General features: G+C 52.4%; 2 protein-coding genes across 9 annotated transcripts in view; one reads left to right on the top strand and one right to left on the bottom strand.

The window, feature by feature from the left end:
* The first annotated feature begins 4,839 nt into the window (after positions 1–4,839).
* On the top strand, positions 4,840–5,898 carry RXFP4 (relaxin family peptide/INSL5 receptor 4). Its single transcript, XM_046680679.1, has one exon. The coding sequence runs from the start codon at positions 4,840–4,842 to the stop codon at positions 5,896–5,898; it is 1,059 nt and encodes a 352-aa protein (XP_046536635.1).
* Positions 5,899–7,657: 1,759 nt separating this feature from the next.
* ARHGEF2 (Rho/Rac guanine nucleotide exchange factor 2) overlaps positions 7,658–25,391 on the bottom strand; it is a 48,907-nt gene continuing 31,173 nt past the window's right edge. For 4 of the 8 annotated variants that reach the window (XM_046682604.1, XM_046682607.1, XM_046682606.1 and 1 more), the window contains 21 exons: positions 24,667–24,811; positions 22,349–22,416; positions 21,948–22,011; positions 21,171–21,300; positions 20,840–20,949; positions 20,544–20,690; positions 19,792–20,042; positions 19,459–19,584; positions 18,954–19,071; positions 18,507–18,755; positions 16,777–16,853; positions 16,170–16,339; positions 14,827–14,894; positions 13,602–13,802; positions 13,088–13,207; positions 12,890–12,957; positions 12,725–12,760; positions 12,466–12,516; positions 11,830–12,273; positions 11,369–11,552; positions 7,662–10,477 (listed from right to left, as the gene is read on the bottom strand). In XM_046682604.1, coding sequence (XP_046538560.1) covers positions 10,404–10,477; positions 11,369–11,552; positions 11,830–12,273; positions 12,466–12,516; positions 12,725–12,760; positions 12,890–12,957; positions 13,088–13,207; positions 13,602–13,802; positions 14,827–14,894; positions 16,170–16,339; positions 16,777–16,853; positions 18,507–18,755; positions 18,954–19,071; positions 19,459–19,584; positions 19,792–20,042; positions 20,544–20,690; positions 20,840–20,949; positions 21,171–21,300; positions 21,948–22,011; positions 22,349–22,416; positions 24,667–24,811 — 2,901 coding nt within the window. In that variant the 3' untranslated portion in view covers positions 7,662–10,403. Of the gene's footprint in view, positions 10,478–11,368; positions 11,553–11,829; positions 12,274–12,465; positions 12,517–12,724; positions 12,761–12,889; positions 12,958–13,087; positions 13,208–13,601; positions 13,803–14,826; positions 14,895–16,169; positions 16,340–16,776; positions 16,854–18,506; positions 18,756–18,953; positions 19,072–19,458; positions 19,585–19,791; positions 20,043–20,543; positions 20,691–20,839; positions 20,950–21,170; positions 21,301–21,947; positions 22,012–22,348; positions 22,417–24,666; positions 24,812–25,391 lie in introns of all 8 variants that reach the window. The other 4 variants (XM_046682602.1, XM_046682600.1, XM_046682601.1 and 1 more) reach the window with 2 other exon arrangements.

Below are 25,391 nucleotides of genomic sequence, written 5' to 3'. Positions count from 1 at the left end.
CATGATATGAGTATTCTGTAGCCATGGCAACAAGTAGCCTTCAGAACCTATTTTAAACCAGTTGAATCAATCAACAACTTGCCTAAGTGAAAATCATCCAATCAGCGTCAGCCTTTCGCTTCTCAAAGTCAAACAGTCTCCAGTGAACTGGCCTTGGAGTGCCAGCCAATCAAATACAGTCTCACCAGGGCTATCGTCTTCTAGAGATGATGTCTATCTACTCATGCCTCTGAAAATCTGCCAGTCCCTGAAGCCAAAACCGTAGAGGTAGAAGATTACAGTCTGCCCTGCTCAGAGATGATACCTCACCAACATAGCTCTGTCTTACGATAGTAAGCAATAAATTTAGTAAACATTTCTGGCTCCTTCTGCCCTAAAAAATACTATTCACTAATCTTACATCCCGTTCTGGCTTGAGACCCAGGATGCTTCTCATCACAAGTAACAGAAAACATAACTCAAAATGGCTTAAACAATAATAAATGTATTCTCCCTCATAACTAGAAGTCCAAAGATAGCGTATGCTCAGCTTGTCTACTCTGCCTGCCTCCACAAGAAGACTTTGTCCTTAGACTGGCTTCTTTTGTGGTGACAAGATGATTGCCAAAATCAACACATGCTTCTGAATTTAGATCCAATGGGAGAAAGAAATCCTCCCTGCCACTCACAGAATAAAAATCTTACCCCCACTTCAGTCTGATTGGACCAACCTGTGGACTAACAACACTCATCAGGGTAACGTCACGTATTGATTAGCTTAAGCCTTGGCTCTTGAAAAAAAATTACCGTCAAGAGGGATGGTTATAGTGTGATTGACTTAAAATAATTAGCATCCACCCCTAGAGCTGGGGATGGAGTTAGCTTCCTCCAAGTCATCTGGACTCTGTAGTGGAGAAGTGGATACTGGAACAAAATTAGGTTCTTTAGAAAGGAGGAGGGGGACGTGGATGCTGTGAAAGCAACCAGCAGAGTTCACAGGGCTACTGGACCTTTTCTTCCATGGGTTTACCCATCACCACCTTCCACTGAAGGACTTCCAAGTCCAGATCTTCAAGACCAGATAGTCAACTGCATATTGGATCACCACACCTAGATGGTTCACACATTTTTCAGCCTGTATTTTCTAATGCTGTATATGGTGCTGCCATACATCTATCCAGCCATCCATTCATGTAATCTCCATGCACTTAAGTCCGAGCCTATAAACTGGTGGTCATTCTTAATTCCTCCCTCTTCTTAACAATTTTACATCCCCAGTCGTTTGATTCTATGTCCTAAATATAACCCACACTCCTCCGCTCCTCTACTTCCTGACTATCCCAGCCCATTTACAAAACTCTCCTAATTTATATTTCTCCTGCCATTTTCAGCCCCCTTGAGTGGTTCTTCACATTGTCAACAGATAGACAATCCTAAAAAATAAATCTGATTCTGTCACTGCGTAGATTAAAAGCTTTCAGTGGCTTCTCATTCTATAGGATAGAATCTAAGTTCCCTTGCCTGCTTCAGGTCCTCCATAACCTCATGATTGCCTCCCGCTCCCACGCTTCCTGGTCTTTTCCTTGGTACACACACTATTGTGCCAGCCATGCTGACGCTTGCATTTCCCCAGATGCATGCCCCCATGTCTTTGATCGTACTGTTCCCATCACCTGAAATGCCCTTTCCCTGGACAAACATCTACTGATTTTTCAAGGTTCAGTTTAAAAATAATCTCTGTGACTATCTCAGGTAAAATTAAACAGTTCTTTCCTCAGATTTATCCCTAAGATTTTTGTTTTTATTTTTGAGGCCCTTCCATTTTTATTTTAATGTGGAAAATAAAAGAGATGGGTCACTCTCACTGACTTTGCAATTTTTCTGTAAATCTAAAACTATTCCAAAATGTAAAGATGAGAGAGAGAGACTGATGTGGAGCTTGCCCTTGAGCGTTGGAGCTGCCCATACCCCTTCCCGAGACTGGAGGATCTTCTCCAGGAGATCTGGCAGGCGTGTGAGGGGCTGGAGATGTGGCTGTTTGGGTTGATATGAGGTTGGAGATTTGGATTAGGGCCAGGTCTCCTACTTCTGCCATTTTTGGTCCCCCAAGGGGCTAGTCTCTGTCTCTTCTGCCACAAATGCACAGCTTCCTTCTCTTTATGCTCTGCAGAAAGATGACTCTGTTCCTCCTGCCTCCTCCCCCAATTCCGCTTTGTCTGGGTTTGGAGAGCAGGGACGGGGATGTGGCCTGGGTAAATGTGGGCTGCCATGGATATTCAGGTGCCTGAGGGGAAGGCCTGGTCATTATAAATCCTTTTTATGTAAGGCAGACACGATAATCTACCACACAGGTCCTTGGACTCTAATTGAGATAGAAAATTGGGCTGGTAAAGTGTGGCTCCAGAGGAATAGGAACAAGAGGGATGGCAAAATCACTCTTGTTGGATCCAGTTCCTCCTCATTTCCCAGCAGCTGTGAATGAAGACCATCTAGAGAGGAGCCGTCCCTGTCCCTCTGTCCACATCCTGCTCCTGTTTCCCTTGGCAGCCTAGGAGCTTCCCAAGGGCAAGGACCGGCGCTTCTGGTACTCAGCGAGGGGGAAGAGACTATAGGTGGAAAGAAATACCAAAAGGGTTTTATGATGTAGCAGAAAGAGCCAGATTCTAGGAGTCAAGAGACTTTTATCTTAAATCCTGACTCTGCCACCATTTCCCTGGTGGCCTTAGACAAGTCACTTTCACTCCTTATAAAATGAGAAGTTGAACTAGATGATCTTAAAGATCCCATCCATCTTGAAAAAGTTTATTACATTTCATGAGGAGAGGGACCATATTTTATTTGTTTTTGTCTCCCCAGCATATGGCACAATGACTGGCACATAATTAGGGTTCTCAGGAAATGCTCTGATTAGAGTGAACGAATGAATGAACTACTAGAAAAAGGTAAGGGCCCAAAGCGAAGTTCTTAGATTTGGCCAGCTGGTGGCATCACCTCTCTGCATAACCATAAGGGGATGTTAGTCTCAGACCAAGGGAAAGGATTTGGATTAGAAATGAGTAGAGGTAAAAAAAGGAATGATTAGAGGACCAGATATTTCAAATGGATAGCAGAACCCTGGAGTTCTGACCCAACTTCCTTTTTCCAAGCCAAGAGAAAATAAATCTAATGCATTAAACAGACATCTTCACTGCCAGATTGGCAAGGTGACGCCGGATGGGTGGAAGAGTAAACATGGCCCGGAGGCAGAGGAACTGGTACGAAGTCACACAGGAGCAGTCCAGGAGGTCAGGAGGTAGCCCATCTGACTCAGCTGAACTTGGACTGGCCACACTCCTTCTGCCACCCCTTTCACACCCATTCCTTGCTGAAAAACCCAAACATCCCGGCACCCAATCTGGATCTCTGGGTGTCTCCCATAGGGTTCATCAAACACACTGCTGATTGATTGTCCCGAGGGCCCCTCTCCTCCCCCAGCACTCCAAGGGAACTGAACACCAAACATCTCAGAGGGCAGGAAGGTGTTGAATATTTTGGAATCCTTGAAAAAGCCTCACTCTTTTATCTACCCACCTCCCACCTTCTCTTTTTCCCTATCACAGCAAATTCTGCAAAGCATAGGGATATGGGCATAAAAGGGGAGGACCCAATGAGGCATTTTTTCCAGTGAGGGCTGAGATCATGGGGAGACAGGATGAGGTGTGGTGAGGATGTATCTCAGGGTCCACAGCTCTGGAATGGGGTTTGGGGACTGGAGGAGAGAGTGGGGGTGCTGTTGACCTCTGACTCCACGGACTAGAGCAGGAAAGGGTGAAATGGCAGTGGGAGTGATAGAGGTTAGCAGGACTACTTCATGCTCGGGAGCAGGAACAGAACTGCGGGCATGCCCCAGGTCCACTCAGGTCTTCACGGGCCATGTTCCCAGTGAGGAGGGAACAGGAAGCTGTGACTTCCTCTCCCCTTTCCTCCCCGTCCTTAGCCTCAAGGTCACTTGTTGCTGCAATGAATTCCAACCTGTGTTTTAGTTGGCGCTGTTCCCTGGGCATGGTGATAATAGCTGCTCGGTACCCTGCTCCCTTTCACTACAGACACCCCAAACTTTTCCTTTGAGATAATAATCATTTATGAAAAACAGTAACATACAAAGTGCTTTTTCACATGTATTATCTCATCACACCAATCCTGCGACGCTGTGATATTATCTGAAAATTTTAAGCCACGAAACTGAGTCTCAGGGGAGTAAAGTAACTCACCCAAAGTCACACAGCTAGTGAGTAGCAGATCTGGGACTCCAGAACCTCTGCTCTCTCTCTCAGACATGCATTCTGGGTCCCTGCCTCTAGCCCCCTTCCAGGCCCCTTCCCCTGGCCCCAAGGAGCACTTTCTGCAGAGAAGGGGGCCCCTGCACACTGTTAGGAGTAGAGGGGGCTCCAGTTTAGTTCCTGTCATCCCTGAGATGGGGTATCTCTGGCCCTCTCCCCAGAGTGGAGGCTTGGTGCTGCTCTCCATAGTTAACTCCCCTTTCTCCCCTCCCTTTCTGCCACATAGAGCCCTTCCTACACACACACACACACACACACACACACACACGCACACACACACACACACGCACGCAGGCACACATTTATGTTTGGGCCCTCCCTTACCCTGCCCCACCCACCACCCAACAGGGAAGAGGCAGGTTGTCCCATCCACACCCCTCCCTCTGAGGTGTGGGCGTGGGCCAGGGCTCCTGGCAGCTTGAGGCCCTGAGAGAAGCACTCAGATCTAGAGGCTCCTGCTGAGAGCTGTAGGTGGCCCTGCCAGTCTGGCAGGCACTTGCTGGCCCCTCTGCCTGGCACCACTGACTTTGGATGCCCTGCGATGCCCACACCCAATACTTCTGCCCCGCTGCCTGCATTCCGGGGCAACACCTCTGGAGGCAGCGTGCTGAGTACTGATGATGCTGCGATGCCTGTTGAATTCCCAGCCCTGAGGGTTGTGGTTGCCCTGGCCTATGGGCTTGTGGGGGCTGTCGGCTTGCTGGGAAACTTGGCCGTGCTGTGGGTGCTGGGTAACTGTGCTCGGCGAGTTCCTTCCGACACTTTTGTCTTCAACCTGGCTCTGGCAGACCTGGGGATGGCACTTACTCTCCCCTTCTGGGCAGCTGAGTCAGCACTGGACCTCCACTGGCCCTTCGGAGGTGCCCTCTGCAAGATGGTCCTGACGGCCACTGTCCTCAACGTCTATGCCAGCATCTTCCTCATCACGGCGCTGAGTGTTGCCCGATACTGGGTGGTGGCCATGGCTACAGGACCAGGCACCCACCTATCACTCTTCTGGGCCCGTATGGCCACCCTGGCAGTGTGGATGGCAGCTGCCCTGGTGACAGTGCCCACGGCTGTCTTTGGGGCTGAGAGTGAGGTGTGTGGCGTGCGTCTGTGCCTAATGCGCTTCCCCAGCAAGTATTGGCTGGGAGCCTACCAGCTTCAGAGGGTGGTGCTGGCCTTCATGGTGCCCCTGGGCATCATCACCACCAGCTATCTGCTGTTGCTGGCCTTCCTGCGGCAGCGGCAACGGCGTCGGCAGGACAGCAGGGTTGTAGCCCGCTCTGTCTGCATCCTGGTGGCCTCCTTCTTCCTCTGCTGGTTCCCCAACCATGTGGTCACTCTCTGGGGCATCCTGGTGAAGTTTGACCTGGTACCCTGGGACAGCACTTTCTACATCATCCATTCCCAAGTCTCCCATGTCACCACCTGCCTGGCACACAGCAACATCTGCCTCAACCCTGTGCTGTACTGTCTCCTAAGGCGGGAGCCACGAAGGGCCCTGGCAGACACCTTCAGGGATCTGCGAGCAAGACTGTGGCCCCAGGGCCGAGGCTGGGTGGAACAGGTGGCCCTAAACGAGGTAGGCAGGAGGTGGGTTGGAAGTACCCCCTAGGAGAGTTGCCCTTTTACTATGCTGCTCACCAAATTAGACAAAAGGACACCTGAGTGATGGGTGCAAGCTAAACACTCTCCTCCTTCTGGGGTCTGCCAGGTGCAGGATGCTCACCTTATAGGGAGAAGGGGGCCTGCCTCTCTACCTGGCTGCGTTGCCTGAGAGAATGTCTGCTCCTTGATCTCACTGTGGGTGTGTGGTGGAGTGGGAGAGGCCTGGGCCCAGGTCACTCTGGGTATGACAAAGCTTGTCTCCATTTGGAGGTGGGAAAGAAGAGGATCTGAGAATAAACCTCTGGATCATTCACAAATTGTCTTGACCCTTAATCCCAGTTCCACCTCCAGTTAGTGTGGACAAAAGGATTCTTTGCCCCATTTCTGCCTCCTGTGAGAATTCCCAGGAAATTTTCCCAAGGTTTCTAGACTCACGGATCAGAGGTCAGTACCTATCTCCCTCTGTCTGTCCCCTCCCCATCCCCTCACCTCAAACGGGGTGTGCTCTTGTCCTCCTCTGGTGCCAGGGCCCAAAATGCTCTCCTCTCCTGGCCATCTCCACCTTTTTACCATCTCAGTGGTTCCTACAGAAACTTGGTGCTTACAGACCTCAGCTGCAAAAGCTGTAGTCCCCTTGCTGGGAGAAGGCACATGGGGTCTTGTTGGATCCCTGGCATCAGCCAAGCCCCAAGTGTAGAACCCTGGTCCTGGCTGGGAGGACCTGTGTGTCTCTCTTTAAATCAAGATTTGGAGGGAAAAGTGAAGATAAGCCAAGGGTGTGAGTGGGGCATAGGGAGGTGAGAGATGGGGAAGGGAGTTGGGAGAAGAGGAGGCTGAAGGTGCAGCCAAAGAAGTGGAAACCACAGAAAGTCTTCCTCTCCACCCCAAGTGCTTAGCTCAGAGTATCAGAGCTAAAGGTGTCAGAGCACCTGGATTCACATGCCAGCTCTGACACTAACTGGCTGAGGGACCTCAGTAAATTGCTTTACTTCTGTTTTCTCATCTGTAAAATGGGCTGTTGAGAACTCGGCAGTGCCTGAAATAGAGTATTAGCTGTTATTCTCACACATCATGTAAAATGGAGACAAAAAGGAAGAGGAGGAAATAAGGTGGCAGCTGGGAGACGGGGACAGGGAGCCAAAAAGGTCTTGTCTGGAATTATTGTTACACGCTCTAGAGTGAAATGAGTTTTACTTAAAGGAGTGAGTGAGGGGTTGGCCCCTCAAGCCCCTCTTGAAAGTGTGTTCTCCAGGGCAGGGGGCTCCCCTTTGGTTTCTGTGTCCGTAGAGACCCAGCAATGACAAAGCTTAGCGATTAGAATGGACTTTCTTGGGGGGCGGCCCCTGGCAAGGAGGGAGGTATAGAGGGAAGATGGGGTGAAGCTCCCACTCACATTGCCCTCCCGCTGCCCCAACGTGCCTTAGAGCCCAGAACAACTCAGGCCACTCAGGATCCCAGAGCAACAGCTGGGAGCTGCACCTGAGCGGTGAAGCCTCGGGCGGGGGTGGGGGGGGGGGGGGGGGGGGGGCGGGCGGCCTGCAGGCGCCCTCTGCCCCAGCTCCATCCAGTTGCTGAGCAGAAGAGGCTCTAAACAACCACCCAATTCACAACACATTAAGCAATGTTAAAGACATTTAATTAGCCTCTTGATGTTTAATTTCCTTTTTTTTGATAATGTTTAAACTGGTTCCAAAACTCCAGGTCTGTACCCAGCCAATTCAGGATGGAAAATCCCCCCCAGCTAGGTATCCCTCTTGCCACCCCCTGCAGTTCCTCCGATGGCCTTGCTAGGCTCCGGATATTGGCTCCTCTGGGAGCATTTCTGCTTTATGGGACCCAGAGGTCAATATTGACAAAGTTTAAAGAGGTCCAAGTCAGAGATGAACCAATGCACGCAGATCTCCTCTTGGAGAGGGGTAGGAGAGGTGGGGGAGGGTGCAATGGAGGAGAGCTGGGCCCGGGAGGCTTGGAGCTCCTCTCGGACGGGAAAGAAGGCATTGTTGTGGCGAGAAGCTGGGCCCTGGCTTCCTGGAGCATGAAGCCAGAGAGCTTTGAAACGGCGGCAGAAGGGATAGAGTTTCCGAAAATGGGATTAGAGGGGACAATGGATAGAATGGTGAAAGATGTGAGGGGCTAATCTCAGAACAGCCATGTCAGAGAAATGTGTGACCTAAGTTTCAGGGCCAAGGATGAGGACAGGTTTTGGTCAAGGGGCAGCAGGAGGGACAGCACGGCTCTCCCACGTGCTGTGGGCTTCTCCACACCTGCACCGTGCGCTTCGTGTCTTCCCTGGATCTGTGTGAGAAAGCTGGGGAGCCTGCATTCCCCTTTCTTGGTGGTCTTCGGATGCTGATACCCCACTCCCACCCCCTGCACCGCCTTTACAGCTTCAGGTCCCAGCCGCTTCCAGCTGACAAGGCAGACAGCTGCTGAGCCGTGTGTCAGTGCGTTTGCAACTTGTTCTGGTATTTTTAGGCAAAGCAGCCGAGGAGGGGAAGTGGAGGACTGTTGCGAGGAGAGCTGGCCCCTTCCTGGCTCACCTCTCCGGGCCTGGCAACCTTTCTGCACCTAGGTTTCTCTGCAAAATGAGAACAAACTCCTACCTCACACGTCCCGTAATGGATGAGAAAGCACTTTGTAAAGGCCAGTGCTGGTGGACGAGAAGTACAGGGGTGCAGGGTGCTGGCTGCTCCCCCAAGCCTGCCCCCTCACGTGATTTCGATTCCTCTTTCCAGCTGAGGTCTTGAGCCCCATTCTTCTCTTCTTACCCCATGGGCTCCAACAGAGACATGTGTATGCATGCCAGCATTTATTCAACTCTAGACTCTCACCTCCTCCCTCCCCCCACAGCCCCAGAGTAGGGTATTAACCAGAAACAGGAAGCAAAATGAACCAAAACCAAGAACTGAAACCAACCTAATCTCTCACTACCTCTCCAAGAGGCAGAGAGCAAACGAGCAGCTCCTCTGAGGGGAACTGTCTTAAAGAGGTTACCCCAGGACCCTGACACTGGGAAGAACCAGGGCAGAGTGGGGCTGAGTCTGAAAATGAATGACAGGGGAGAGGCTAACAGGAACTGTGCCCAAAGGGAAGGAAGGGGGCAACAGGCTGATGCAGTTTCTGAGCATGGCATGCAAATGAGATGGAAACAAGTTTTCTAATATTGGAATCCCCAGCAGCCACTGGAACCAGCTCAGCGCCCCTTCATTCTCATCCTTGTATTCGTGAACATCGACGACAACAACAAAAAAGGCCTGCAGCAGGTTCTGTGGCTAGTGCCCCGTCTTCAATGAGGCAGTCTGTCGTTCCTGTGAGAGGCAAAGACCTCTTCTGGAGGGACACGGGTCACTGCCCGGCTTTCCTCATTACCAGCACCCTCGGAACCAGCAGACATTAAGAGACAGCACATCATGGGGTTCCAGGTTCCAGGTCTTTAATTTTCCCTGCTTTGTGTTTTTTCCCTTCCTTTTTTTTTTTTTTTTACAATCAAATTGGCAGAAAAACGGCTGGAGCTGGTGGGCACTGGGGGGTCCATTGAAAAATCCCCAAAATTCACACTGAGGTTTCAGGTCATGGTTGCTGAGGTGGGGGATGAGGTCAGGATTTGTGGAGATTTCCCGACTCTCCCTAGAACTTTTTTTCCAAATGGCTGGGGAAGAGGTCAGAAGAGATCCCCCATTACTATAGATGAGGAGAGAAGCCGTTGTTCCCCCATCCCTCAAGTTCTTCAGAGATGTGGAGATAGAAGGCTGTGATTTCTAACTGCCTACAATCTTCTCTTAAAAATATAAAACACGTGCAGTTGGCTTTGGTACAAAAAAGAAAATAACAACAACAAAAGAACATTCTGGTCCCTGTGGGTTTTTTTCCCTCCCCCAGCAACAAACTATTATGGCCACCTCAACCTCTATTCCATCAGCTCTAGGAAGCCAGGTTATCTCCCTGGGGTTTCCATGGAGGATGGAGAGAAGAGAGAACAGCAGGAAGAGGCTGAGGGAAGTGGGAGAGGGACATGGCCCTTCCCACAGCCCTTCTGGAAGGGCAATAGGCTCCTGTGGCTGCAGCCTCTCCTCAAAGATGGTTGTTGCTGGGGAGGGGTGTCAGGGCTAGAACCCTGCAGTTGCACGGCTAAGCCTGAATAAACCCCAGTAGTGTTAAAGGACAAGGCCCCCTGATCCCTATGGCTTGGTTCCCATGTCCCTGGTCCTCTAAATCTCCTCTCTCCCTCCATAACTAATAAACAATAAATAAATAAATTTTCCTAAAGTAGAGGGAAGAAGGCATGAAAGATTGGCATCTGTGGTGTAGCTTCTGGATGCCACCAGGGGGCACTATGGCCTAATTCGCCCAGCTTCCTAAATGGCCCCAGGTATCCAAGGATCCCAAGAGCTGGCAAGGACAATCAGCAGTTCTTTCAAATGTTCCCTTGTCATTGGCAGATTGGAGTCCCCAAGATTTTCCTCCCTCAGTAATGTTCTTCAGGGGGGCACAGGGCAGGGGGGAGGGGCCCCCTTAGCTCTCTGAAGCCACAGGCTCCCCGTCGCGGCTCTCAGTCTCTTCCGGGATGTCCTGCATTCGGGTGAAGTCTGAAGGGGGAAGGGCAAAGTTAGTGAGTGAGTAGAGGCTCCTGGGAGCAACTGCCCCCCTACACTAATGCCTACCCATCTGCGTACTGAAGAGCTCTGAAGGCTGCAAGGGACGGCAGAGGTGTCAGTGGCAGAGATCAGTGAGCCCGTGGGTGAGAGAAAAACCTCTGTCAACAAGGCCACACCTAGCCACACCTAGGTCCTTTTACACTTTGTAAGTATACAAAGATACAATTTGGTTAATAAAATACAAAATGTATTAAGATTATTATATGAAGTCACAGTAGCTTTTAGTTGTTTTGCATTTCCTGAACCAACTCTAAGAACTTAGAGATCTTTGAAATTGTTTTACTTTAAAAATCTATTTCTAGGGCTGGCCCCGTGGCCGAGTCTGTGCACTCTGCTTTGACGGCCCAGGGTTTCACTGGTTTGGATCCTGGGCGTGGACCTAGCACCTCTCATCAGGCCATGCTGAGGCGGTGTCCCACATAGCACAACCAGAGGCACTCACAACTAGAATATACAACTATGTACTGGAGGGCTTTGGGGAGAAGAAGGAAAAAAAAAAAAAAAAGATTGGAAACAGATGTTAGCTCAGGTGCCAATCTTAAGGGAAAAAAAATCTATTTCTACTTGAAAAGGTTGGGAATCACTGGCTTTTTGGAAGAGGAAAGGACCCTACGTTCTCTGCTTCCTCGAGTTCTACCACTCATTCACCATCGGACAAAATGGGAAGTCCGTGCGTCCCTCCCAAGGGTTACTGTAGAACTCGGATTTTAGGGACCGTCCTCAATGTTCCTGTGTTCCAGGATACAGACTCCATTTGGAAACCCAAGGGTCTCTACCCAGGTTGTACCCCACTTCTATTCCATGTCTCTGCCTGGGTCTCACCTCGTGGACTATGGGGCGGAGACAGACGGCCACCACCTTCCTCCTCGCTGCCAGTGTCAGGGTCACTGCTATCTTGCAGCCGCTCCTCGGGGCTGCCCAGCTCCTGTCTCTCTCGATCCTCAAATGGTCGATGGACAGAGCGAATAGTCACAGGCAAATCCAGGCGATCGTGGCCTCGGCTGGGCTGTGGACAGCAGGCAGGAAAAGCAGCAGGCCAGGGAATGAGCAGTGTGAAGACTGCAGGCCCTGCTGGGCCCCAAGACGCGACTCTCCCAGTAGAGCCACCACTGACTGATTTCTTTCTGTACCCATCCAAATTTTTCAGTTCTCCAACCAGCATCATAATATCCTTCAAGTCTGTTGCCTGATTTCATTTCAGCTCAAATCCCCCATTCCTTTCAGGTTCTCTCATGGACCCTTATGTCCACCCCAGGTCAGCTCACTCCTCCAAGCCTCCTTACCTGTGGGGGGGTGAAACTCAAGTACAGGGCATCGCCGGCAGGGAGGCTCCGACGCCGAGGGTCCAGAGGCCTGCGGGCCCAGGGGGCCTCGGCTGGGAGCGGTTCAGTCTGGCCCAAGGCGGCCAGCTGCCTGCGAGCCTCCTCGGCCTCCCGCTCCAGCAGAGCCCGGGCCTGCTCGCTTTCCCGGAGCCGGGCTTCCAGGCTGCCGGCCTCGGTGGCCCGCTCTTCGCCTAGCCGCCGGCAGCGCCGCAGCTCCTCCTGCAGCAGCGTGTGTTGCCGCTGCAGTAATGCCAGTTCCGTGGCCTGCTTTTCAGGAGCCCCGGGGGCAACCCCGGCTCTGCCAGCATCCCCATCCCGAGAGTTGGCTCGAGACAGCTTCTCCCGCCGCTCAGGGCCCTCAGGGAACCGAGCTTCCATCAAAGTGTCCTGCTGGGCCACAGCCGCCTGGGGGTGGCATGGGGACAGACGGGTGTATCAGAACCCCGTTTCTTCTCCCCCTTCCCCTCCCTCCCCAGCGCCCAGGTCATGATTCCTGGAGAGCTCAAATTGGAGGAAGGCTTAGAAAGGCCTGTTAGGATGACTCTGCCCCACCAAAACGGGCAGCTTTGGTCTGGCTCCTCCCCTTGCCCCACTGACCTGTAGGCCATGTAGAAGTCCATAGAGATTGACCAATCGCTGCAACGCTTCCTGAGGACAGAGAAGAGGGTGGGAACAGGGCCCAAGCTTCAGGATGGGAGAACCGCCCAGAAGTTGAGTAAAGGTGGGTGTGGGGACAATAAGATTCCAGATACTTTGAAGTGTAGACTTTCCCCCACACCACTCCAAATTGGACTCCAATTTCTCAGACTGAGAAATCCTCCCTTCAGTTTCCTATACCATCAAATTCCCATCTCACCTCCTGGGGCGATCTCAGCTGATTTCCATTTCGATCCTGCAGAAATGGGCAAGGATGGGGAGTCAGCAAGCACACAAGTCCCTGATAGCTCTGTGTCAAGGATCTATAGGCCAGCTGTCCCTTTCCCACCCTCTAGCCAAGTCCTGACACCTTCTGAGGACCCACCTTCTGGCTGGAGTCTGAGTCAGCTCTGCAGAGCTCAATCGAGCCATTGAAGGTTCTGGCCTCACCATCTGTTGAGAAGGGGAAAAGGACGGGCTGGGCTCACTTCCCCAGGGCCCTGACACCACTCGGTCCCTGGTACTACCCCATTCCCTTTAATCCTGCCCACCCACTACCTTGGTCCCCTGCCCTGGCACTCACTGGCAGTGACCCCAGGACTCGTGTTACCGCCGCTGTCTGGATCCGTTGGCAGGGCTGGTTCTCGGGATGTTGAGAGCAGCTCTACTCCAGGCCCCACCAGCAGGTCCTTCAAGCTCTCCACTGAAAGGAAAGAGGAAGAGATGAGGACAGGAGCAAGAGAGAACCCTGTGGGGAATGGGAGGGGATGCCGTTCACCAATATACATGGAATATTGAGGCATTTAGGGAAATTCCCCCTGCACAGGCAGTGAGGTCTCACTCATACCCACAGACCAGGCAAAACAAAGGTCATTAATGGTGCCTAAGGGCCCGCACAAGTAGATGCTAATGAGAGGTGTCAAACAGGAGCAAGGACCACGCCTCTGCCCCTGCCTTCCCAGCACCTGGCAGCAAACAGGCGCTCAGCGGAGTTTGTGGATTATGGACTCGACCTCCCCCTTGTCTGTCTAGCCGTGTGGTCATATTCTGTGATGGTGAGTGGATGAGCCTGGACTCTTCCCTAGGAGCTCCCTCACCCTCACGGATGGCATCCTGCAGCAGCCGCTCGCCACGAGGGGACTCAAGGGACTCAGAGCGGAAAAGGCCCCTGGGCAGGGTGGGCAGGGGCATCCCACTGCCGCCATCCTCTTCCACCTGGAAATGGGTCATCTCGGCGAACAGCCCGACCTTCTCTTGCAGCAGCTCCACCAGTGCCCGGTCTTTCTGTTGCAGCTCCACTGTGGGTAAGGAACAGGTGAGCACACGGGAGGGCCTAGGGGCACCCAGAAGAGGCAGGAGCAGAGGGGCAGCCCCAGGGGTTAAGGTCCAGAGCTGGGCAGAGTGACAGGACTTAATTTTGGGTTTTTGGCATTTACGAAAAAGAAGAAATCTTTTTTGGGGGAAAAGTAACACATGCACTTTGGTTTTAAAAACAAACATAAACAATTTGTGGCAGGGACTGTAGGTTGTTCACCAGTTTTCATTTTCCCCATCTTCCTTTAGAGAAGGAAGTACAAGGGCTTTTTTAGAGGATGCACACAAGTTTCATCTGGGCACGTGGCTGCCCAGTTAGACTACAGTTCCCAGATTGACTTGCAGCTAGACATTGCCACATGACTAAATTCTGGCCAATGGATGTGAGTGTCTTCCAGATCCGCCCTTAAAAGAAACGGGTATAAATTCTCCTTGTTCCTTTACTCCTCCCTGCCAGCTGGGGTACAGATGTAACAGCAGGAGCTGGAGTAGCCACTTTGGACATCGAGAGGGGGGATTTTCCTATTGAAGATGGCAGAGCTGCACGGCTACCCCACGCTTCCCACTTCTGGACTGTTACGTGGAGAGAAATAATCCTCTGCCTCATTTAAGCAACTGACTTTCATTGGTCTTTTGGTAGAGCAGTTAGATCACAGCCTAAGTAATATAAAGCCTTAAGAGTAAAAAAGTAATCAATCCTGTCTCAATCCTGGTCTTCCTAGTTCACCTTCCCAGAGGCAGCCACAGTAATAATAGCTTATCTTGCTAGAGATATTACACACACACACACACACAAAATACATATGACATACAGCTATCTCCATTATTTTGACACGAGTGGTGGCATACACCTTACCCTTGTTTTAAACTTCACTCTTTCGCTTAGTATATTTTAGTTATGGATCTATATCAGCGCTCATAGAGCCACCTCACTTTTTTAAATAGTTCCATGGTATTCCATCGTGGATGTATCATACATTATTTAACAAGCTCTCTGGGCGGACTTACTCTTGATTCGCCGCAGGTAAGCCTCATCCTCCGTCTCAATCAGGGGGAAGTCATCCCTGGATGGGCATCTGGAGGGAGAACAGGTCGGGTGGGGTTGGGGGGAGGAAGCTGGGTTACAGACCAGGAATCAGTTTTCCCTCCTTCCCAAACACGCTGTTCGCTTCCCTGGTAGGGGCTCACCGGCCGCGTGCCCTGGCTTCATCTGCTCCTGACCCTCTCTTTTCTTAGCACCCATCATCTGTGTTTACTGGGAAGGATAAACTTCTCCAGAGGTCACTGCAGAGGCAGCACAGTGCAGAGGGACAACTACAGTTTTGGCATCAAGCAAACTGGGCTCAAATCCTGGCTCCCCCGTTTACCAGGTGCTAATCTACTTCCTCATCTGAAAAATGGGGATAACATCTTCCTCACAGGGTTTTGGTTAGTATTAGAGGAAATAATGTAACAGTGCTTTGAACACGGCAGAAGCTCAATAAATCAATTACAAAGAATAATATTAATTATGATTTCACAATTACAAATATTATACTATTAATAAAGAGGCCACTCATGGATCTACCGTGAATGGGACAGATATTTTGTATTGTTTTCCTAGAAAAGGCAATTTCATACTTTTGTATGCATTTCTGAAAAATTGATTCGAAAGTCTAAATTGCAGAAGTAAAAAAAAAAAGTAGCTTTACATATTATAAAGTGCAGAAGAATCCATTCCTTGAAAGCTAAAAAATATCATAAACATCCTAATTGAGTTTATCTTTAGGCATAATCTTCAGGAATCCGTTTTCAACATTTTATACGCACGCATTTACTTGACTTTTTCACCACAGCAGATACACAGTTGACTGCCTCAGACCTAATGTGTGTCCAACAGAAGCCAAGGATTTGCTGCTTTAGCAACTGAACAGTTTCCTTCTTGCCTCTATTGTATGGAGGTTGTCTGAGACTTGCACCTCTTATTTCCAGTATCAATGCTTTCATTATCCTCTTTTTCATTCATTTTTAGAAGATGAAGGCAAAACACAATACAATCCAAGTAGCAGCCCAGTGCCTATGGACTGAGATGTTAATGCAGCTGAAACGGTACTGGTGGCTGGCAGGTAGGCCACCATGCGACAGAATTCCTTTGCTTGTTAGCTCATGCTGCGTTTGAAAGGTGGTCAGAGTTGTCATCGCATAAAATACGACTTTACAGGAATGAGGACACAGATGACCTTTCCTGCCTTGTGCCATCTTCTCTCTCCCCCAGCCTCTGCCTCCACCTCTGAACCCTGGGTTCTGTTTGCCGAAGTGCCCGGGCCCGGGGCCCTAAACTGCAGGTGCCCTGAGGCCATATACACACTCACACTCGCACGCTCTGCTGAATGACGCGAATCCAGGTGCTCCGGTCATCTCGGGATGCCGTGTGGACCTCATACATCTCAGGGGGCCCCGAGCTGATCAGAAACATCCCTTTCTCCTGGTTGGCGATGTCCCGAACGATTAGATTCTGCAGTGGTACCACTGAGGGCTTGTCCTGCCAGTCAGGGGAGAAGGAGGATTAAGCCTGGGAATCCTGACCCTTGGATACTTGGGTCTTCAGTCCTTCTAGAATACTCAAAAGATTGAAGAGTCAGCCCACAATACCAGTGAAGAGCCCAGGCTCTGGTGGCAGCCAGAGAGGACTCAGAAATGTATGTGACCCTTGACAATTTAATTAACTTTAAGCTTTCCTTTCCTTATCTACAAGAGGATAATAATGGGCCTTGCTCACAGGTGTAACAGTGCCCACACAACACGGTAACAACACCTGTCAGCTATTCTTATTTCTCCTTATCGCGTTATAGTAACGGTTACAGTAACAGCTGTTTGACTCTGTGGAGGATTCCAGGGTTTTTTCGGGCTTAGGTAGGAAAGCAAGAAAGGCCTGCAACACTTGTCTGTTCTGAGAAAGGAAGAGGAAGAGGGTCTCACCAGGGTAGGGAAGATGTACTTCTGGTCCTTTTCCTGGAGAAACACCAGCACATCTGTCATCAGCAGCATCAGCACATCTGGCAGGGGGAGAAGGGCCGGAGAACAGTCAGCATTAGAGGGTCCGAGCAGCTATTCCCCTCTTTCCCAAGGACCAGGCCTACCCTGACAGCTTAGTGCTCCCGACGCCCCCTCTTCCTGGCCTCTCTTCCCTCTGGTTGCTTCCTCCACCTTTGCAGACCTCCCATGTCCCCAGTCTTACAGCTCAGAAATGAGAGGAAAAAAAGCACATGTGCTATCAGATGAAACAGCTTCATGGGCTGGAGGAGACCATAAGGGATCACCCATCGCCTTTGAAGAAAACCCTCTTCAGCCAACGGATGCAGGTTTAACGCGGGGTCTGCAGATCCCTGTGATATCCACTGCTGGCTTCAGGGGCTCTGTAAACCCTCTGAAGTTGCATAGGCAATTTAACATATTAATACAACACATGTGTATTTTTCTGGGTGAAAGGATCCCAGATTTTTGTGAGGGTAAAAAGGATTTCCAGAGTAGGAGGGGCCACCTTTTTTCAGCCTTTCAGTTCCATATCTAACAACAAACTAACACAAGACTTTTGTGGACATCTGATCTAAATTCCCCTGCCCCAGCATATTTCCACTTCTCATTTCGTGCTGGGTAGGGAGGGCGAAAGTTGGGTTCCTCATCCATCTCTCCCCAGTTGAACACACCCATCTCCTCCAACCCCAGCAGGCCCCTCCTTCCTTTTCCTTCTCTGCCCCACCTTCCAGGCTTTCAGATCCTATGAGGTCCAGCACTTTAAGACTGAGGGGGGAAACAAAAGTCGAGTCCATAAAACTCAGATGTCACAGTCAAGAAAACACAGTCACCCTTTGCCCTTGGAAATTTTACTAAACTGTGGGCACTCAGAAGGGGAGGGCTTTTGCTAAATGCTTCAGAAATAAAGCTCTCCAGCCTTGCTATTTTTAACCCCCCATGGTTTACATTTTTAGCTTCTGCGTGGGAGGGATGGGAAGAAGAGAAAGGGATGAAGGAAAGTGGCTGGTGGAGACTGAGGTACCCAAGTACGTGGAGTGGGGGTTTCATGACATGGGACAGAGGCTCTGGGCAGGCTCTGGCCTCAGATAGCACAGTTGACTTTTGTCCCTCATTCTTCACCCACAAAGCCAAGGCCTGCTACTCTCTTGCCTTGATTTAGGTAGGGAAGACTTGTCCAGTGCAACCTGGGAAAGGGAGTGGGAATTGTGCCCCTGACGCTCGCATGCCCTCTCTGCTCTTTTCGCTCCTCTCCACCCTGCCCATCCTTCCCTGGGCTCAGGCCCCTCCTGTGGGCCTTTCCCAGCTGTCTCCCCAAAGCTCCTGCCCATTCCCCAGTCCCGGTCCTGGCAGGTGGGATTCCAGCTGGAGGAACCAACTACCCTGATCTTGTCTTCCAATCCTGGAGTTTCTCTGTCCTCCTCATCAAAACTGGTAGTTCTCCAGGCACACAAGGACCAAAGAAATGAATAAATACTAATAAGGAAGTCCTTGTATGGTCCATGAAGTTAAATCCAGATTCAGACTTTAGCTGCAACAGAGACCACATTCTTTCCTCCCACTGGGTCTCACCCTGGGTGTAGGGCTGCATAAAAAGAGGTCCTAAGGGCTGGATGCTTCTCCCTCTCTATATCTGACAGCGGACTCTTGCCCGGCCTGCCAAGCTGACCACTGACCTTTGAAGCGCCCAGTTGCCGTCTTCCAGAGCAGGCAACCATCATGGATCAGCTTGCGCCGCAGAAGCTCCTCTCGGCCAAAAGGGCCCTTGCCAGGCACTGGGGTCTGGGCCCGAGGGTCCATGCGGTTGTAGATCTCCTGCAGGCGGGCACCTTTCTCCAGCTCATGCACATCCTGGTCCACATTGGATAGCAACTCCTTCATTAGCCCCAGTGCTGTCGTCAGGTCCTGGCGTTCCTCCTCCATCCCTGGTGCCAGGGTTGGCATGAAGGACGGGTGAGCCAGCTGCCCTCCAGCCCCAATTCCCACCGTGTCTCCATCCCACCTTCGGAGGCTGTCCTGGGTTCCACGTGTGCCCCCATACCTTCCCTTGGTTATCTTGAGCCTTTTCTCACCCCAGACAGCCCCCTCCCCACCCTGCTCCTGGGGCCCTCCCTCCCTCTCACCGTGGGAATGCTGCAAGATCCGGTTGATGAGCACCGGGTACTTGGTGATGCGCTGAGTCACCAGTAGGATGCACTCCTGGACCCCATGCCGCTTCAGCACAGCCGAGCGGGTCACTTTCTACAAGGGTAGAGGCAGGGCTCAGGGCCAGAGTGCGGCCAGAGGGGAGGGCAACAGAAAGAACGCTGGACTTGGACCCTAAGCTCTGGTGCTGGCCCTAACTTGGCCATTTACCTCACGCTGGCTTAGGTGACTGCATCTGGAAAATGGGGATAAGGCCACAGGCTTATTGTAAGGACCAACCAGACAAGGCAGCAAAAAGCACTTGTTCTCCCACTATGAGGGGTTACGGTTGACAGGATCCGCAAGAGGATGGGTCCATGAGGGGTGGTGAACACCTGACCTCCGTGTGGGGGCAGCACACACGTGCTCCCCCGTGAGTGGGGAAGGCTGGGATTGGGCCCCTAGAGGAGGCTCTGAGTGTGGGCCCTGGACAGGTTTGCTCACCCGGATGAACTGCTGGAAGCGTTTGTCTCGGGCATATAACTCCTTATAGAGCTTTAAGGCCTTGGTGTGGCGGCTACAGAACTCCGAGTAGGTCTTACGCATCTGCTCTGCGCTGGGACCTGAGAACTAGAAGTCAAGGGAGCAAGGCTGGGTCAGCACATCCCTTAGACATACCTTATGCCCTAGACACCCTCCGGCGTCCCGCCAAACAGGCTGGCTTCCTGCCTCTCCAGCCCTCCCTGGCTCCACCCCCTAGAGTTTGGAGGCAAGAAATGCCCACTCCAGTCACACCTCCTTCCATGAATGTTGCCCATGAATCCTGCCTTTTCACACCTGGCTGATGAGCAGGTCACCCAAACGATGGATGACAAAGTTCCGGGTGCTGCCAGGGCACAGGGCCTGGCGTCGGCGTTCTAACAGTTGGCTGAGGAATCGTGTATGGATGTCACTGAGCTCGTCCACGCAGGGGAACAGGCCCTGGACCACTGCAGGCTCCAGCTGTAGCTCTTCCAGCATCCCCGTGCGGAAGAGGCGGGTCATGATCTTCAGTGTCCGCACGTGGTGCAGTTCCGTCTGGATTAGCTCTGTGGGGACAACGGGACATTCGGCCTCCACCCTGGCTTGGCCACAATTGTTGGGGCCTAGGCTGGAGACCTCAGAGCTCATTTGAGGTTTTCAAGGTCCCTTCCAGGTTAACATTCTGCATTCTTATGCTCTTAGATCATTTTCTAATCATTTTTTATCTTTATGCCTTGCCATCTCAAGCTGTAAGCGGTTTTAGGGCAAGAACCACATGTCTTCTACATGTCCAGGTTTCCCACTGTCCCCAGCCCAGTGTTGGGCATGGCACAGGCAGAGAGTAAAGACTAAGAATTGACTTGAAGAAAGGGATAAAGATAGGGCCTTGGAGACCAACAGTCCCAAAAGGTGGGGGACCCAGTAGCAAATTGTGGGACGCCAGGCAGGGTCCTGGAGGTCAGGGGGATAAGAAGGAAAGCGTCTTGAGCAGTGAGGGCTGGCAGAGGGGCACAGAACACAGGATCTAGTGAAGAAACAGGAGTCTAGAGGTAGTCTTCTTGGCTCACCGTAGATGACATCCTGCTGCTTCATCACTTCCTTTTTATGCTGCTGCAAGAAGCTGCTGTCCACAGCAAGGCTCCAGGAATCAGCTGCAAAGTCCTTCTCATCCATCTCAAAGTCACTCATCAGTTCGTTGTAGATGACCTCTGCACCTAGACATCCATGGGGGAAACAACTCAAAGCCAAATCCTCTTCCCCAGGTCCCGGGCCCTTCTCTAGATCCCTTCCCACCGGACCGTTCGCAGGCCTGCTCCCGCCAGCCCCTCAGCCCCAGGTGTCCCCCAGGCCCAGGCACGGTCACCTTCGTCGATGAGGGACTCCACCGACAGGGTTCGGTTCCGCATGTTGAGGGAGTCTGTGGACTGGGACAGAATCCGGCGCAGCCCCAGGGGAGACTCATCATTGAAGTGTCTGAGGGAAGTGGAGGCTGGCTGCATCACTCAACTCAGGCAACAGATCCCTTCCCGGCTGGGGAACTGAGGCCAGGATCTGAGAGGCAGTCACCCCAAATTCTCCTTACCTATCTGTCTATAATTCTGAACTCAGGGATGGGAAGGACCTCTCAGCCCCCCCGGGCTCCACTGCCACACTCTCTGTCTACCTGGCTCTCCCTTCCCCAAGTAGAGGCTCACCCAGCAATGTTGGTGGTGGAAACACTCTTGGCTAAAGACAAGGAGGAGCGGCCACGGCGGGAGCCAAGCAGGGACTGCCTGAAGCTGTCGGAGGGATAGATGGCAGAGCTGGGCCGCTCCCGGGTGGTGGCTGTGGGGGATATGGAGCAGGCAGACATCAAACTGGTGGCGTCCCAAGATTCAGGCCTGCCAGGCTTCTCAACCAGAAGTGAGGCCTCCTCTTCCACCCCACCCTTAGCAGCCTCTTGTCAAAGAAAGGTGATAACAGCAATGCCACCTTATATCCTGAAATACTTTCAATGTTTACAAAGGGCTTTCCTTATCTCCTCTCTTCCCGCAATAAGCCTCTGAGCAACCTGAAGCTCAGAAAGGTTAAGAGATTTGTCTGGGGTGACTCAGCTAGTGGCTGAGCAGGGACTCAGAATCTGGCCTTTTTTACTAAGTACCATGCTCCTTCTGTTACACCAAAGCTGTCTGAACTAATACTTGACAGCTGCCGCCAACACTCCCAAGTACGGTGTAAATAATCGATAATAGTAATACAGGATGTGACCAGGCTCAGATGACTGGCCATCCAAGCCCTCATCCCCATTTGAATTCTCCTGTCCTGCCCCTAAGCCCGGGAGTCTGGAGATCCTTTATGGCCCCTCCAACTGCTTCCAAGTGAGGGGAAGAAAGTGCTGTGCCCAGGAATGACCTCAGGGGGGCAGCAGAGCCAAGGGCTGAGAGGCCTGGGTCGAGGGTCCTAGGGGGCTTCTGCACGCCCTCACTACTCACTCTTACTGCGAAGTGAAACAGACTGCAAGGCAGTGTTGTTCTTCAGCAGGGCAGCTTTCTGTTGCTGTGAGGCAGAGAGCAAGAAAGAAATACCAAGAATAGCTGTCACACAAGGGTCGCCCCCACAGGCATGGGGCAGGAGCTGGGCCGCTGGCCCCTTGGGAGAAAGCTGCTACGGTGGCCAAGGGCATCAGGGTAGCTGAGCCCAGTGCTGGAGGGATCTGTCTGCAGCGATAGGCCTGGCCCCCTCGGGGCCTGAGGCTTGGGGCTGAGGGTCTGGGCTGCCCCATGGTGAGGAGAGGGGTTGAGGAACACAGGGTAAGGAATGAATGGAAAAGCCATGTGGGTACCACACACTCACTACCCTCTCCCCCAGCCCTCTGCCCTCCCTGCCATCTCACCTTCTGCTTGACCTTGGTACAGTTGGCGAGGGTGTCTTTACAGCGGTTGTGGATAGTCACATTGCAGGCTGGGAGGGTGGGGTAGAGAGGGTAAAGGGAGGGCCGGGTGGTACAGGAGGGGACACACCCACATGCAGACACCCATCTCCCCCTGGCCACACAGTCTCAGAGACTCTCCCCCCTTCCCAGACTTCTTGACCATCACCGCACTCCAGACCCTCTCCTCCCGCCTCCCCCTTCCTTCAAGCAGGAAATGAAGTGAGGGGGTATAGGTGTCGACAGGAACTGAGCAATCAGGAGGGGTGGGCAATCCTGACTCAAAGATGACCTGCGAGGTGGACTAGAGGGAAGAAGGGGTTACTGGCTGCCAGAGATGAGCTCAAGAAGCACAAAGGTGGTTGAGAATGACAGATGGAAGAGAGGACGCCCACGGAACAGAAGACGGCACAGGAGCAGCTGGGATGGGGGCTAGGGGCAGAGAGGGGGGAATTAACATCCCCTGAGCATCTAGTCACTGTTCCACATTTACTCGATCCTAACAAGTCTTTGAGGTAGATTCAATTATCCTCATTTTACAGATGAGGACCCTGTCTCCTGGAGAGGTTAAATCGTCTGCCAGAGGTCATACAGCTAATGGTAGAACTAGGATTTAAACGCAGGTGTGCCTGAATCCAAAGGCTGTGCTCTTTCCGTTGAACCACACATATGCTCATGAACTCTGGCTGGGCCTGAACATCAGCGAAGGCTGATGGGTCCAGTGGTAGAGTGGGGACAGGCCCTGCCCTGCCCTGCCCTCCCAAGCCTGCCCGCCTGCCTTCTGCAGGCCTCAGCAACACTTGCTACCACTCCAGTCAGTCTGCCTCCTTCCTTCCAGGCCTGGGGAGGGCTGTTCCCCAACTAAGGCGAAGCCACAGCTCCCACACTCCATATGCTGCTCTCCCATCACCCACCCCACCTTGCCATGGGGTAGGAGAAAAGAGGAGAGGAGAGGAGAGGAGAGGAGGAGGAGCCAAGCCTAGGCTCAGAGACCACTGGCTGACCCTTTCCCCAACATGCCCTCAGCCCTTGGCCCTCTCCAGCTTCCCCTCTGCCGTCCAACAACACCGGAAACTCTGCTAAGTCCTTCAGACAATACCCAGCACCACACTCACTTCCACAAATACAAGGCGAGCAGGGTGGGGCAGAGGGGCAGACAGAAGTGGGGGCTGCAGCTGCCCCCACCCCTCTGAAGCTCCCTTCTACCCCCAGCACCCAGTGTCTCTGGATCGAACCTCCGCTTTCCACCTGCTCTCAAAATAGTGCTTGCTGCCCGCCTCCCCAGTTCCCCTGGCAACAAGCTTCCAGATTGGGAATTCTGTCAGGTCTCTAGAGGGATCTAGATTGGGGTTCCCTCCTCATCCTCAAAACTCTAAGTTGAGCAGTGAGAAAGTAGGGAGGCCCCACTGGTTCTTTCTGGGGGTGCCTGCCCCAAGTTCCATAGGGATTTAGAGGCTACGGCTTTTGTCCCACTATTCATTAGCAGGTCACAGTGGTCTTGCTCTAGGCAGAAGCAGCTCTTTGCCATAAATTGTGGGCAGTGGGGAGGGAGATGGGACACGACAGGAGCCCTCTGTCTGGGCATCCTGAAGAATTCCTTGCTTGTACTTCCTAAAAACAGGGCTACCCTCGATGTGGATGAAGGTCAGGAGATCTAAGCCCTGTCCCCCAACACACATGTTCCTGCTGTGGTCTCTCTTTCTCACTGTGGATCAGTCAGACTAAAACTGGAGATGGAGGGTGCTAATCCCATACTCTGCTTCAAAGTGCAGGGATTTAGAGATTTCAGCCTCCACCCAGTCAACAGAAAGCGAAGGGCAGGGGGACCCTGAAGTCCCAAATGTCCAGTTCTGCCCAGGAAGACAGGCAGAACCAGCTGCAAGGCCGGCAGCTTCCCACCCAGCTCCCCTATCTTTCCCTCCCGGCCCTCCCCCCCGCCCCCCCGCAACATTCCTGCTCCTTCTCCAATCAGTTCCCCTGACCCTCAGCAGCTGTTCAGGGAGCTGGGGGATGCCCAGTGGACGACAGCTGCAAGGGGAGCCATCCCTGCCTCCCCTCCCCCACATTCCCAGCTAGTCCTCCTTATGCCATATTCGGACCGCCACCACTCCTAGGTGTGAGCAAAGGGAGAAAAGGCTCAAGCATCTGGCGCTGGTATTTGGGCCTTGCTGGGGCTCCGAGAAGAGAGTGACCCTTATGGATCCAGGGCAAAAAGGACAGATGGAAAGGTTAGGGTCAGTGGGCACCGAGTCAGAGAGACATTCAGGGTCCAAACAACTTACTTGGGCAGATGAGGGCTTCCTTGGCTGTGATGCTCTTGTTACAGGCATAGCACATGGTCATGCCCGAAACGGAGATGGTGGTGAAGAGGTGCCCATTGGTATAGCGGGCATCCTTGGCTTCCTTCATCTTCTCCTTTTCCCGGGTCTGTGGAAGGGGAGAGAGACAGGAAGTGAGGCTGGAAGATGCCAGGGTTCCTGAGGGTCCAGAGAGACAGGTTGAGGGCAGAGGTGAGGGAATGATGTCCGCCTGGCGTTGCCGGAAAGACACCACTTCCTAAAGCAGAGCCTGTCTCAGGGTGTCGGAGGCAGCTGTCCAGGAGTGACCAGCCCAGCCCCGAGAGGGGCCTAGCTGGCCCCTGACCTACCTGGCCCCGGCGGCTGGGCTGCCTCCTGTTGCCACTCATCTCCCTGGCTCTAGACCTCCGCGTCCTCACTCCACCTGCCAGCCCTAGCTCTGCTCGCCCCCGAGCTGCTGTACTCTCCTCTCTGTGCCGGGGGAAGATGCGCAGAGAGGAGGGGAGAGCAGGCGAAGCAGAGGGTGCCAGCTCACCAGCGCTTTCAAATCTATGGGAGTTAGCTCCTCTTATAACCATGACAACCGGTGTTGGAGCCGCTGTCTCCGTGGCAGTCACAGTGGGGGGCAGGAGATCCCCTAATTAGATTGGCTGAAAGCGGCATAATGCCACCCCCAACCCAGAGGTCATGATCCCAAACCTCTACCTCTT

This window comes from Equus quagga, chromosome 13, assembly GCF_021613505.1.
Source record: "Equus quagga isolate Etosha38 chromosome 13, UCLA_HA_Equagga_1.0, whole genome shotgun sequence".
NCBI classification, from domain to species: Eukaryota; Metazoa; Chordata; class Mammalia; order Perissodactyla; family Equidae; genus Equus; species Equus quagga.
Note: the sequence above shows the minus strand (reverse complement) of the source record. Positions and strands in the feature narration are given on the sequence as shown.